The sequence below is a fragment of the Montipora foliosa genome, chromosome 6, assembly GCF_036669935.1.
Source record: "Montipora foliosa isolate CH-2021 chromosome 6, ASM3666993v2, whole genome shotgun sequence".
Taxonomy (NCBI): domain Eukaryota; kingdom Metazoa; phylum Cnidaria; class Anthozoa; order Scleractinia; family Acroporidae; genus Montipora; species Montipora foliosa.
Genome location: NC_090874.1, coordinates 65,406,765 through 65,421,764, shown reverse-complemented (window position 1 = coordinate 65,421,764; position 15,000 = coordinate 65,406,765). Strand labels below are relative to the sequence as shown.

At 37.4% G+C, this 15,000-nt stretch overlaps 1 protein-coding gene and 2 long non-coding RNA genes across 4 annotated transcripts in view; 1 reads left to right on the top strand and 2 right to left on the bottom strand.

The window, feature by feature from the left end:
• The window catches only part of LOC138008177 (uncharacterized), a 4,205-nt gene extending 2,200 nt beyond the window's left edge, over positions 1-2,005 (bottom strand). The window contains exon 1 of one of the 2 annotated variants that reach the window (XR_011124173.1): positions 1,913-2,005. This is a non-coding gene — a long non-coding RNA (uncharacterized lncRNA). Of the gene's footprint in view, positions 112-1,912 lie in introns of those variants that run through there. The other variant, XR_011124172.1, reaches the window with a different exon arrangement.
• Positions 862-14,558, top strand: LOC138008175 (neuronal acetylcholine receptor subunit alpha-10-like). The gene is made up of 7 exons (XM_068855405.1): positions 862-912; positions 4,461-4,665; positions 7,509-7,644; positions 8,678-8,814; positions 9,195-9,239; positions 9,558-9,667; positions 11,807-14,558. Exons 3-7 carry the CDS (start codon positions 7,536-7,538, stop codon positions 12,924-12,926), a joined length of 1,521 nt encoding a protein of 506 aa, XP_068711506.1. The 5' UTR covers positions 862-912; positions 4,461-4,665; positions 7,509-7,535; the 3' UTR covers positions 12,927-14,558.
• LOC138008176 (uncharacterized) overlaps positions 14,518-15,000 on the bottom strand; it is an 11,970-nt gene continuing 11,487 nt past the window's right edge. Inside the window, exon 3 of the long non-coding RNA XR_011124171.1 lies at positions 14,518-14,655. This is a non-coding gene — a long non-coding RNA (uncharacterized lncRNA). The remainder of the gene's footprint in view (positions 14,656-15,000) is intronic.

The following is a 15,000-nucleotide window of genomic DNA, read 5'->3' as shown; positions in this document are numbered from 1 at the left end:
CTCCGGCCTTTTAGTAGTAATGAAACGAACATATACCGATGTGGTACAGATTCTCGTAGACTGTTTTGTTTCAAATTTTCTTCTAAACAACAGCTTCGATATCTCGGTGCTAACGAGGATTATTTCTTAATTTCAGTATCTCATTTATCGATGGTGATGACAACAGTGGCACCCAGAGCACCTGATCAAATAAAAAACAAAAAATCAGGAAAACGCTCCGGTCTAGGTTAACTGTATGAGGCTTGTCGTAGAATGTTCATAATTGAAAAAAAATGCAAACTTTTGATTCCACTGATATTTTTTCTGACGGACTTTGTTGGAGCCAAAATATAGCATTCGACATCAAGCTTTGTGTCTGATTGGTAGAATTTAACTGTCCCCTACGGTTCTATCCTTTCAAAGAAAAATGCAAAACAAGAGCTCCATCGCTAAGAAAATCTCCAGGAATATTGACAAAATCGGTGATGTGAATTTCTTCAGATAGAAATGGTGTGCTCCTTTTGTCTGGGTATTGGCATATCCCCTGTGTTATTTATTTCGTTTCAAAATCTAGTTTTACTTCGCAGAATTAAGATTTATGGTTAGACAGCTGAGAGGTAATTTTGCTGGCTTATACAATCAAGCCGGTTATAATAAATGCTATTATTACGGAAAAGGAACTAATTTCTCGTGAGAAATGACACTCAGCAATTTCCGGTGTATGCTTTAGACTATTCAGCGTGATTTCATTTTCCATCCTTGTATTTTTAATATATCATTTTGCGCTGATATTTCAATTAAAGGGTTATTAATTTTTCATTTTCTGTCTTCTGCCTTACCATAAAGTGATTTGACAATTTAAAGTTCAAGTTTGGCGTTGATTAAAGAGTTAGATTCGATAGTTGGATTTTAAAGTGAGATTTCAAGAGCCAGGTAAGAAGGGTAAAAATTGAGGTTTTTTTTGATAGGTATTTTAGAAAAATCGCAAACGCCAAATACATTTCTTGCGCTGATCGTTGGAAAGGTTTGCCAGTTAATGAAATGTTATAAGTAATACACTCGAAATATTATTCTTATGAGCTGAATTCGAACACAAGCCGGATCAGTACAAAGTCTAAGCCATCTCATTCTCTTTGAGAGAAAACCCCAAATGAATTTTACAGTTGATCTAACCTTTCGAAACTTTCAGATATTTTAGTAGGCGACCGTATCCTTTACCTAATATTATTTTATTTTTTTGCTGAATTCAACAACAAACTCTGCCGCGGTAACGATTACCGTCCATCATTTAGGAAATACTAAATAATTGTTTCTCCGCTGTGAATAAAATTGAAAATTTGATCATTGAATAAGGGCTTATCTTCACTTCGTCAATTCTTTTACCTTTATATGTCAAGTTTGAGCTTAAGGTTGCGTGGTCGTTTATCTTTACTTTAATATAAAGAGTCCACGCATTTCAGCAATGTTTTGCGAATCTTTCATATTCCATCTTTCAGAGCGGTAAATCGCAGTGCATAGCATCCGTTACCCTGTTAGTGAAGTGATCTGACCCTAAACTTACCTTCTAGATTGCCTGTTCGCGTAATTTTACTTCGAAATTGCGATAAGCTTCATATAACATGATGTTTCAGAGATGCATAGTGTTTCCCTTGAGACTAGCGAATGTCGTGCAAACATAAACGAAGTTGTACGGAATCCGATGCTTTCCGAATACGAGCTGTAACGAATCAATTGGCCAGCACAATAAAGATGGCCGGCAAGACTGTTATGTTTTTATTACTATTTAAGCTTTCCGTTTTGTTCTATCTCTACTTTCCTATCAATTGACACATGAACACTTTCGCCTCAGTTCAACGTAGAAATACTTTGTAATCATTACTGGAGTTTTAGCGAAAACTTTGAGAAATTATAAAGAGGCATTTTGCAGTCGTACCTTAACTCGCCTACCGTCAGTTCAGGAGCCTCATTGCCGTACGCACATTGATCAGCCAATCTCTTTTTCATCTTTTGGCACATTATGAAATTCTTACTGTTGAGTTGTTTGTTTGTCTTTTCAGTCACTTAGGTGGCTGCCTTATAATAATTATTGTTCCTTTACTACGGAGTGCATTTGGAAGCAATGCAATTAAAATCGTTATCATATTTAACCCTGAGATATAGATGGTAACGGTGTATCCAGTGTTTCACGGGGTATTATGATTGACGTTCCTATGGCAACATTCACAGCAGTTTGAGGAGCACTCCAAAGTAATGTTAATGTAGCCTAATACAATATATAAATTTTATCGCGTTTTTTAGTTATGTTCTCTCATATTTTGCTTACAACTTTGACTTGATAATAACGTGAAGTTATGCTTGGGAACACCATCAAAACGTTTCAAGCACTGAGTTTTTTGAAGTATTAGGGCCGATTAACACGATACGATTTTGTCGCATGCGACAAGCTCACGAAAGGTCTCCGACATGACGTACGATTGTCGCAGCGTTTTAAAACATGTTTTAAAATGCTACAACATCTTTTCTGACGTACACAACAATCGTAAATCATGTCGTGGGCCTGTCGTAAGCCGTTGTCGCATGCGACAAAGTCGTACCGTGTAAATCGGCCCTTAGAGTCTTCGAGTTTTGTCGTTCATGTATTTTGATAACGTCAGTAGGGTTGAACTTTGCCGTCAGACCATCAATTTCCTCTTTTACTGATGAAACGTTTAGTCCGATTTATATCTTTTTCATCACACACGTAACAGAGCTGATCCACGCTCATCAGTGGTTTTGAAGCTTTCAGTTCCAAGTTTTAAACATTGAAATCCATGAAATCTTTTATCTTTTATGTTGTCATCTGCTAAACTGTGGCCATGTGGCTGCAGCGTTGTCAACGTTCAAACATTGGAAACAATACCGAAGTATAAGGAAATATAACCACTGAAAAATCTTCGTTTCGGAAAATTTCAGTCAGGCAATTGCATGCGCAAGAAAAGCACAATTGCTCATCTCAATCGAGCATAGGGCACAGCTTACGCGCGAAGACTTTATGCTTTGTATCAAATAAAGTTCAGTCTCGGTCTGAAACAGTTCCAGTTCTTTCTCGTGTCCTTGGGAATCAGAAGCAGAGTCCACAATTAGAGCTGGTTGCCTACAATAATGTTAAATACATAGTTTGCGTACAATATCAAGTAAAAGTTCCTGTTTCAGAATATTCGATAAGAAAGGTTTTGTTGTTTTAACGATAACTGTTTTGTTCTTCTCCGCAAAAAATGGGTGAACGTGATATGAATTAAAAGGAAGGCCATACGCCATGACGCTCACCTCGCCGTCTAGCAAGTAACTTACGCATGGGTACATACATGTTAGAAGGGTGATGTGGCTGTGCGCATGCGTAAGGAACTGGAGAGGTCGCGGCGGCTGCCGGGTTCGTGATATGTATGGAGTGTCGCCTTGCTTTTAATTGCGAAACAAATTCCAAAGCAAAACAAATTGTTCATATGCATAAACGTTCTTTTTTTTTTGTCTTTTTTCTCTGTTATGAGGTTTATTTATATAAATCGCAGCTTTCAGTTGACTGGCCCCGGCCCCTTCTATACTTTTTTTAATTATCTTTCTCTGAAGGCAATCCCTTAAAGAATGCGATTCAAGGCATGCAATGAAGGATGGGATATTCAAACCGATAGATGCACAATTGCCGTGTGACCACTATGTTTTTGACCATTTATAAATACAGGAGCGACAAGGACTTGAAGAAACTTGAAGTAGTCATCGCCTTTTTACTTGAACCTTGTTTACGGCGAAAGAAAGAAAGCTTCTGTCCGCGCGGTATCGGTTTACGAATAGAGAAACACTTATTTTGCGATAAAGCCATGCGCTTCTATCCTTCAGCTAACTGTAAACTATAATTTGAACATTTCCCAAGAAGAGAAATACCAGGTTATGTCTTTTGTGGCTGGAATCTAGGCAAGATACTGTAAAGTTAAATTAAATTTGCATTGGCGTCCTTCTATAAATTAGCAAGAAACATACAAAATCGAATAAGGAGTTATTATTTAGTTGTATCTTCTTAAGACAAAGAAGAACAATTTTTGAGTCATATTAAGGAAAGTGTCCTTTTTTTTGTCGTTGCTCATCAGATCTTCGGTCATCTGTTGCGTAGAAAAATATATATTTTAAGCAGAATAGTCATTTGAATCTTGGACTCCATCATAGAAACCACGAAAATTTTGTTCCCTATAGTTTATCGGCATTTATTACAAATTGGTTCTTGTTTGATACTGCTCCTAGGGAATTTAAACCTAGGCTATTTATGAGAATCATTTGTGTGTTAAAGGTTTGTTTACGTGTATTTTGCTTGTGTTTTTGTGTAATTCCATCGTGGGTTGTTGGCCACCTGTCTATGTGGAAGTTGATTGAACTAGCTTTTCTGTGCGTGTGGGGACTACCCACGGCTTGAATCCAACAGCCGCTGTAATATTTTGTTTAATTTTAATCAGTATAGGTAGCATCGCTTTGACGCAGTGTGGGACAGAAATAACCCTGTTGGTTTGGTTATCCTTTTGTGAACTTCAATATTATTACAGTTCCAAGAGTTGTTTGGTGGGCGAGCAAAATATTCAAATCTACAAACGAAATTCAGGATTGATTCAAACCACAGTCTTCAAAGTCTTTTGGATATCACACGCATGGGAGCTTTGCGAGGTGAGTTTTAAACAAACACATATCATTACTTCTCCCTTAGATGTATTTTAAAATAAACTAAAAATTCCCAGTGTTGCGTGGCATTTAGGAATCCACTTCGATAGAAACTTCGCAGACGTTTCATAACAAAAAGGTACTTAAATTTTCTTCACTTCATATTCATTAAAAAACGTTTATATAATAGATTTCACTAAAGGTAATTTAGGTGAGAAATATTATTACTAGTACTGAACTTATAAATCGGTCATAAGTTTGTACCAAAACTTTTAAGTCTCTTGAGGAAACATCTTTGCAAATACCCATATTTGATTTCTCTCTTAATTATGTACTTAAACACGACTTCCTCGATTATGCTTTTCGTCCGAGTTGAGAAACCATTTTTTTTTTGTAGTCTACATTATCAATGTTTTTTCATAGCGACGTTTACTTGAAAGTCATATCAAATAATCCAAAAATTCAATTTTAACTTGCATTGCAAGACTCTAGGGACAATAAGATGGTTTTAGCTGCGTTGACGGTCTAATCTATAAAATCTACACGGAATTATCATTGGCCTATTTTGTGAATTTTGAAATTATTGCGATTAGATGGCAATTGTTTAACACAGTCGAAGAAATTGTGGCTTAGAAATGTTTTCCTTTTGCAAATTAGATTGATTAAATTATGTCAGACTTGTTTGGCCTTTTCATAGAATTTTGCAACTTAATTATTGTTTTCAAATGTACCTGCGTGTTGTAGTTACGTATAGAATTTTTAATGTGTTGGCAAATCTACAGACAATTGCTTCAAAGATTGGTGATTCTACATCGGTACGATCTATTTTCGGTAGACATCATTTCGTAAAACGAGAAAAGGGAATGTGAGTCAAGTCAAAAATTCTCGCCCTGCGATCGTTTTCTCTCTTTTAACCAAGACAACACCAGTGGAGAATGTATGCTCTTAAACTGAAATGGAATAGTTATCGCACTTATCAGTTTTTTTAAGGTGACATAAATGTGTTTTCAATAACGAAAACCTACCTTTACGAAGAAAAGCTTTCATTCTATGTTGTAAATTATATTTAGTTCAGTCTCAGATAAGTAATTACCTTTCCAAAATTAAAGTCAATTTCATTTCATTATATTCAACTCGATTGTTACAAATTAATACTGCCTTAAAAAGCTAGAGCTCGAGAGCTTTAAAACTACGTAGGTCTTCACTAAAATGCCAGCTACTGTAAACGTAATGATATATATTTTTATTTTTTTCCTTGTTTTATCCTTGTTTTGTCTTTAAGTCGTCATGACAGTTCCATTTACACAAAATAAGTCAAGGCAAAATTTCTTTTTTTTCTTTTTTTTTTAATTAAATTCATTATTCCATACACCTACATACATTATAAAAACAATATTATACAAAATGAAAAAAAAAAACAATTAAAAAAAATACACTAAACAGTTACATTATTGCGGCAACAATTACATATTATAGAAATTACAATTAGATTTTTTCAATACGGTATTTAAAAGGCAAGATTTCTCAATTTCGCGTAAAGAAAGAAGCAACCAACAAATAACATGGAGGAATTATATAATTAAATAACAGGGTCGGCAAACACAACTTGTGCTCTGCATGGATTTTGTCAAGTTGCCTGCAGAATTGAAAGCAAGCGCAACAATTATTCTTAATCTTATCAAGGAAACACAAAAATGCCTTTAAAATGGGGCTTTCATATTTACAGACCATTTTTATTGATTGCCAAAACTAGTTCGCCAATAGTATAAATATCATCTTACGTAGAAACACTTCGCAGCGTGTTGTGTATGGGTGAGTCACGCGGTAGCTATCAACTGCAACTGATGAATTTGGAAGAAACTTCGGGAAGAATGTTAGATTCGGTATTACCCTTCTATTTCTGCGAAGAGCCCAATGTGGGAAAAAAAAAACGTTAGGACCGACAAAAATAAAACAGCAAACCTCATGTCTATGTCTTTGTCTAGAGTCAAGGTTAAGCCGTGTAATTTTTTTCTACGTGAACATGGCCGTTCTTCTTGACTGTGGTTAGGCCTGGTTAACCATCGTAAAAATGTGAAATCAAACAGAGTAGCGTATTAATTACAGATATTGCACCTTCAACTTAATTACTATGCAGAGATTTTGTATTCAAAACAACTTTTTTTTTTCTTGCAAAGACCCTGACCAAAATGCACTGATTTGAGTTTAACCTTTCCACGCGTTCTGTAAACTGCGCCACCCTTTGGTTTTGATGTAACCATCTATGAAGCAAAACAAAAATTTCATTCTCTAATTAACTATGTATAAGAATGTTTGTAAGATCTGAAAAAAAATATTGTATGTAGCTCTCAAAACACGAAGTACGCTTGTTTTTTATACGTCTTGGTTTATTAACACCTCTCGACATTAATTGCTCTTGAGAGAAAAAAATTGTTAACATAATTATACTGTGCGCAACTGCTACAGCTCAGCTTACTTACTATACTCTCAATTTACCACTCAACCAAGCGTAGTAAACAAACAAAAGCGACAAAAAGGGAACTTTTAATTTTTCTGCGGGCTAAAGTTTATTTTGAGAGGTAAGGAGAACAACCGGATAGCCAAAAAGCAGATGGTGCAATGACCATATTTACGCATGCGTGCACAGCTAGCCGTCAGAATCGCCTCTTGAATGTTGAATGTGAAATGTCTGCGTTCTTTATTACGCATGCATATCGTACGAATTTTGAACAAGTTAATCAAAGAAACAATCATTTTCTTTCAGGTAAATATGAAGTCTCGCATGCTCCTGTTGACAAATGAAACAGTCGGAAAACTGAGTCTATTTCAATTGCTTTTATTTCTTTCAGGAAAACGTTTTTTAAATGTAATAACCGATGAAGAATGAGACGGGTTGGAGGATGTGCTCAAGACCACACATTTATCTCAGAGTCTTCTGTCTTGTCGCTATTTACCTAACATGCACTCAATGTGAAGTTTTGGGAGGTAACGCCGGGCTATCTCATTTCGCAATCTTATTCTTAAATAATGATCAAGCAGACTTCGCGAAAAGACTGACTCTTCAATAAAAGGGATACAGTGATGTTTTTAATTTCCTCCTTTCACATTTTATACTGCAATTTTCTTGGTCTGTTACGAGCTTAAGATAAAGATTTCAAGCGATTGGCAGATAGCAAATCCAGAATAAAATGAAGATGGTCAGGTCACTGTACGTGGCATTGTTGGCAAGATGGAAATTACAACGTTGTAAGTGATACCGCCTGTTTTAGAAAGGGTAAACTTCGATTGAAGAACACAAAAATTAAATAGGTGGACTTTATTTGGCGACGGTAACGTAACATGGGAATGATTCGTTCAATTAAGCTTTCGCTGGAGGTCGCTATGATCGTGTTCATGAACATCGATATGTACCTGTCGGATGTCTTAAAATTCTTATGCAGGGTACATCGGAATTCGCCGTTCTTCCTTCCCCTTCCTTTCTTAAAGACATGCTACTAAAGGGACCACTTGTTTAGATAAGGACATCGTACTTTTACAAATGGCTTTCTCGGAATCGACACGTTGAAGCCGAACGTTTTCAAGAAAAGGCCTTTTGGTTAGGTATGTTACATAATTGCAGCTCCACATCAAAACGGCGTTTTCGTGATACCTGTTTCACGGATCTGAGCCAGCAGACTGAAGCTGAAGCTGAACAGCCTTTTACGCCTTGAGTAAATCCTTTATCTAAGCCAGTCATTTGCATTGTTAGGGTCAATTTCTTAGGCTGTGACTCCTTACTTCTGATTTAAAATGCTTTTCCTAAAATCATCATCAGAACTTTCATAGGAATGCTAATGTATTTGGAGAAAAATATCTTTATTCTGTCATCTTTTACTGCTTGATGGTACGCTGTAACATGTTTGTTTTTACTTCAATGTGGAAAAACCGTTGCGCAGGATAGGCTGCTGCTCCGATATAATTGATAACAAGAATTCATCGAAACTTAATGTTGCTTTATTATTTTTTTTTTTTGACGCAGACAAACGCGAAACAGAGGAATTTCGACTTCTGCGAGACCTGTTTAAGAACTATGACAAGGAAGTTAGGCCAGTTTACAACACCAGCGATGCTGTTAATGTTGAGTTCAGCTTGGCTTTAATACAGATTATCTCAGTGGTAAGTAAACAATTCTTGCACTAGGTAGTCTCTCGTGTGAGGAAGAGATGAGATGACTGTTCGAAGTAATAAACGGACCGACTAGGCAATTCTTTTTTGAATATTTAATCCATGAGATTATAGAGCAAACCTCCCCTGAAAATCAAGCAATAGTAAGAATGGCAAACAAGCTAAGGTACTGGTTTATTGGACTCGGTTTTTCTTTGTTCTCCAGGCTGGCAGGAGATTAAAGTGAATATTCCTAGCTCACAGTCAACTGTCTGAAAATTTGGGAAGGGGAGAGGCTGAAACAATAACTTCAGATATATAACATCGGGAAAAAGATGGTTCAAGAGTCAGTATGATCATCTAAGACCAATGTTTTCTTCTTGACTTTTCAGAATAGCAAGTCTCAACTGTTGACTCTTAACGTCTGGATTCGTCAGGTACTTTGATTAAGGGGACGAAGAAGAACAGTTAGTTGGTTTTGCTTAGGCTTGGGGTTACTTCAGTTGCGTATATCGAATTAAGATGCAAATGTGAACTGCTGAACTACTGAGTAATCAATCTACATATAGACCATATCGTAATCGATGGAAATGAAAAAAACATTCAGTGTATTCTTACTTTCTATTCCTGTGCAGTCACTTACAATACAAAAAACCCTAAATACTACTTCTGCCGACGTTTACCAGCAGAAAAGGAATTTTTGAACATAATAGAGCTTCCGTAATCATTTCTCTTTTTACACAATATATATACAGAAATGGAAAAATCCAATGTTAGCGTGGAATACGACCAAGTATGGAGGTATCAAATCAGTGAATCTTGATCCCAGTAGAGTTTGGATTCCTGATGTGATTTTGTATAACAAGTAAGTGATTATAAACGTTATTACATACGGGGAAAAATTACTGAATGCTGATTGGCTAAGACTGGGGGCATTTTTCCTTAATCACGAGAGCACTTTTGGTAATCAAGAAGGTATGATTACTTGATCCTGATTGGTTAACAGTTGCTTATCCAGAGCAAGCGAAGTTACAAGAGAATCTTTTTCCAGATTAAACTACTTTTTTGTCCACATATAAAACACATTTTAAGCGCTATTTCTGTTGACAGCAAAAATTTATTGGGTTGAATTTTAATTGAACGGGAGAGTGTTGATTGTCACATCCCTAGGTGTTCTCCTAGCTACATACCCTGCATCGTGAACGAAATAGCACAGTATGCATCAGACCACGGAATGTTTAGGAAATGTGGCGTGGCCTGCCAGGATTTGGTTCAAGTAATCTGATTCGCTCTGACGAAGGGCTAACGCTCGAAACGTCAGCTTTTAGAATCTCTGTACGGTGGCCAATTTACATTATCAACTCCGTTGATAAAACCAAATTTTTGTAGCCTGGTTAGATCAGTTATTGAATATGCAGCACCCGTCTGGGCAGACCTTCCGGTTTATCTGAGCAAAACCCTACAATTGATACAAAAGAGGGCATTTAACATTATTTTCCCTGGGCTGCCATATGATGTAACCCTTAGCCGTTCAGGCTTGCTGCCCCTCAGTCAAAGGCAGGAAAAATCATGCCAAAAGTTAATGCAGAATTTCCGAGATAAAGGTTTTCTTTCAAACATAATACCCATTCCCCCTGAAACCCACCATGGGTATTCTCTTCGCTCTGGCTCTGTTGTAAATAGCAGTGTTAAAGTAGTTGCCAGGACTGAACGGATGAACAATTTTTGTACTTATAAATATCATGCAATAATGTAGTTGCTGGTGCCCTTGTAATTCAGCTGTAGCTGCAAGAGGGGTAAATAAACTGATCAATCAATCAATCAATCAATTTGTCGCGGCACTGAAGGGTCTTTCCTCAATAATTTTGCCCTTTATGTGATAAAAGTGTCATCGATATGTGCCTTCGTGCAAGTTAAGGTCGTTAATTAAGGATTAATTCCACTTATATTTTCCAAGATTGTCCAAATTGCCCTCGCGCCTTTTCACGAAATGTTGTAAAAACTTTGAAAATACGCGCGAAATTAATCCTTAATTGCAGTCGGACCCATGCGATTACATATACCAACGGGAAATTATGTCTATGAAGAACTTAGAAACTTATAACTTCAGATCCCTTGACCTTCAGTTCAGTTGGTTCTGGGGAGAGCCAAACTTTTGCTTGGTCGCCATCTTGGAAGGTCAACATTACAACTTGGGAATTCGAGTCGCAACTTACAACAAAAACAACAACAATTCTTTATTACCGTTGATGTTATTTACATAAAATGAGAATAGAGAAGTGAACAAAGAAGGGTACAACGGTACTGGCAACCTAAAATAACCAGTGGGTTAAAAATGCTAGGTTGTCAGTATACAAACTGACTTTGCTAAAATAGGTCGGAGTCACACTACACACATACGAGTTAAGTCATATACTATATTACCACTTTTAGTGAAATGTTCTAGAGAAAAAAAAATGTTGTCAACTGAGGACGCAGTACCCCCGTTCTCAAGCGTGTTATGTTTCACCGAAGTAGGGAGCTTACGCCAAGACGACGACGCCGCCAACAAGAACGTCGTCTAAAAATATTATTTCTCGTTATTGTAATAATTTCCTAAAAAACCCCGAGTCATTCGGAATGAAAAGTGTGTATCAATATTGCAGGGATAAAATTGGCATGAACGGTGAGGTTGTTTGGGAAGAAAATTAAAAATGTTTCGTCAGGTTCACACGTCGTCTACAAAACCTCAAATTTTGGTCAATTCACGTCGTTGTCACGACGAGGACGGCAAAGAAATGTGCGAAAATGCAAAACGAACGTGCAGAGCGATTGTTTTGGCTAATTAAACCCATTGTTTCGTGTCGTTCTCGCAGCCGTCGTCGTCTTTCTTGCGTAAGCTCCTTAATCAACACGCTTGACCTTAGATAAGGCAGGTAGAGGACAAATGGGATCCTTCTTGAATTTCTTGAAGCTTGAGTTGTTCTTGAAATTTTTAAAAATTATCGTCATCTTTATTTTACAGCGCTGATGACAGTTATGGTGGTGGATTAGAGAAATACAAGACATCAGTTATTTTGCATGCAGATGGATACAATGAATGGAACGCACCATGTTCTTTCACAAGTACTTGCAAAATTCAAGTCGGCAATTTTCCATTTGACAAACAAAACTGTTCACTTAAATTTGGTTCATGGACATTTCAGGGCGATCGATTAACAATGGTGTCCACTGATTCATCAGCAGACCTGCGTCTCTTCATGCAAAATGGAGAATGGAATCTTCTAGCGATGCCAGCAAAGTTAAACATAGTTTATTACCCTTGCTGTCCATATGCATACCACGACGTAACATTGAACTTGATCATCAAGCGCAAACCATTATACTACGTGTTCAATTTAATTCTGCCATGCGCACTGATCTCAACCCTGACATTGATTTTGTTTTTCCTGCCACCCGAGTCTGGGGAAAAAGTTGGTCTTGGGATAACTGTACTATTAGCGATGACCGTGTTTTTGTTGCTCGTTGCCGAAACACTTCCGGCGACCTCCGATGAAATTCCGCTCCTCGGCCAATATTTTATTGCAACTATGTTTGTTACCGCGATGTCCTTGGTCAGCACGTGCACAGTGTTGAATTTTTTCCACCGAAGTCCTGCTACTTCCCCGATGCCTCGATGGGTGCGGGTCATAATATTGGGTTACATGGCCAAGGTTTTTTGTTTTAAAATAGAAAGAGAAGATGAAATCAAGATGATGACACCGAAAAACAAGCGAAAGAGAATAGAGTTCGACTTAAACGGCGTCGTACCGTTCGAGGATGATATATATATGACTCTACCCGGGAGCCCCCGAAAATTTCGCGACGATATGTCACTTGTTTCACAGAGCGGCCGAAGTACTCCGAGTAGGCGGAGTGTGCGCAGCATGAGTCTGGTTGGAGGACAGAATTCGTTCGCCGATCGCTTACTTGATGATATTAACACCCTTGCAGATGACGTACGCGCCAGACAAGAAGATGAGAGACAGCGAGAAGAATGGCGAATGGCAGCTCTCGTCTTGGATCGAATGTTCTTTTGGTTGTTTCTGTTCTTAACACTTCTGACAACCTTTTTGATCTTCTACAGAGAATCAACTATATCATGAAATAAGATCAGTAAGACTCCTTTCCCTTGATTGAAAAAGATTCCATGGATATGGCAAGTACACGAGGTGTGGAGCATGATTACAAGTGGAAACTAATGCCCAAAAAGAGGTTCAAACGAGTAAAATATGAGAAAATTAGTATGCAGGTAAAGTTTTATTTCCCAGCTTTAACATTACTGGCATATACGATTTATATTCTCGAGATAAGCGAGGTCTATTCATGCTACGATGTTCAAGTTACGTATATCAAAGATCAAAGGAACAGAATGTCGCCAGTCCGAGTCGCATATAGACTGCACCGCCTCATTTGTGAGTAACACGCCCGGTTGTAAGTAGGTTATATAAATTATCACAATATCATTTAATACTCGTCGAAGCTGAGCGCGCAGCAAAAAGCAGTGGGATAGCAACCAGAAGTGAGACGTTTTCTTTTTTAAACTTGTCCAGACTCTAAGAAATTTATATCACCAAGTATTTTTACTCTGTTGGAGACGATTAGTTAAAAAATTTTGGCCTGCGAAACGCTCCCTTCCGGTTTCCGTCCATAGGGCAAAAATTAAACGCGTGTGCTTTTCAAACTCCCTGTAATAAAGATAGCAAAGCCAATGGGATAAATTATGGCAAAGTGAATCTTAGCTTGGTTTATTAAGGCTTAAAAACTACATTCTACAAATAACGCAATCCCTTCAACTCAAAGACCCGATACATTTGTCGTTTAATTCTGTTATTTTTCGCGTTCAAGCTAGAATTGGCTTCGTCGTTGTTTAAGCTATCTAGAGTTCTTAAATCGTCTTGTCTTGGTATCATCGATTACAATTTTGATCGACGAATGCTTTTTATTTCTATCCAGTCACGTTAGTTGATTGTCATGACGGGTGCATTTTCGTAGGGATACCTCCTTAAACTATATACCATAATCTCATCAATGTATGTATTGATTGTCTGTGTTTCTTATACATAATTAAGGAACAAGAAAGTTTATGGGTAACAGAATCATAAATAGTCGTCACTCAATCTTGAAGAGCTGGTTCAGAATCTGTAATAAAGGTATGCTTCACCTAATCACAATTTTCTACCAATCGAGAATTTTGGATTGCTGTTAGAGCAGTTTTCAAATGGCTGTCGAAAGTAATGATGCGATTGCAATTGCTACACTTAGTGATTTGTTTAAAATCTCGCGCCAGTTTATCAACCAATGAGAAGGAAAACCAAACCCAATCGCGACTTGCACGCTCGATTTTTTCCGCACTTTGAGCAAGTTACACGGAACTGCTACGAATTTCGATTGGTTTATTGCCCGGTTTGTACCCGCTGTGATTGGTCAAAGTAATTACTTTGGTATTTGTTTTACGACACTCAATTGAAAACCGCTCTAAAAGTAAAGGGTATTACCGATACTACTGACATAACCTTCAGCCGATAATTCGAGTTTCCGTTTGCTGGATAACCATACTTTGCGAAAGCAAAAAGGTACCGCGGAAAGATGCCATAAAGTTGATTGTTAAAAATGAGAAAACTTCAGTAAAATAAAGGAAATACACGTTTAACTTGTATAACAATTTTCATAAGCTATTGTAAAATGTCGGTATTGTGAGTAGTCAGTATATGCCAATAGCCAGTTTTCTTGTTGTCCAGTAAAATAAAGTTCATTTAATTTTACTTATCTTGTTCAAGTTATGAGGATAATGGTTTTCCACTTGGAGTATGACTTTTCATACAATCCAGCAATCTGCAATGGAGAAGAATTTCTGTCATGGTAGGCAAACAAACGGTGGATCAAGTAAGGGCAATTTTTTTTACGTACTCGTAGAAAAAAGAAGCCCGCCTGAAAGAAGTCCAGCCTTACGACCTTCCAATATCTAACAGCTAAAGGAGTTTAATTTCTAATGAAATTATGGGAGCAGAAATGGCGCAGTGGTGAGAGAACCTGCCCTCTCACCAATGTGGTCTGGGTTTGATTCTCTGAGGTGACGCTGTCACTGTGAGTTGAGTTTGTTGTTTCTGTACTCAGGTTTTTCTCCGGGTACTCCAGTTTTCCCCTATCCTCTAAACCAACCTATGATTTCATATGTGT

Excerpts from the sequence above, each read along its gene's own strand:
- LOC138008175 (XM_068855405.1), top strand. The coding sequence starts at position 7,536 with ATGAAGAATGAGACGGGTTGGAGGATGTGCTCAAGACCACACATTTAT. Across the intron at positions 7,645-8,677 it reads TCAATGTGAAGTTTTGGGAG|ACAAACGCGAAACAGAGGAA; the intron begins GTAACGCCGGGC and ends TTTTTGACGCAG. Across the intron at positions 9,240-9,557 it reads TTAACGTCTGGATTCGTCAG|AAATGGAAAAATCCAATGTT; the intron begins GTACTTTGATTA and ends ATATATATACAG.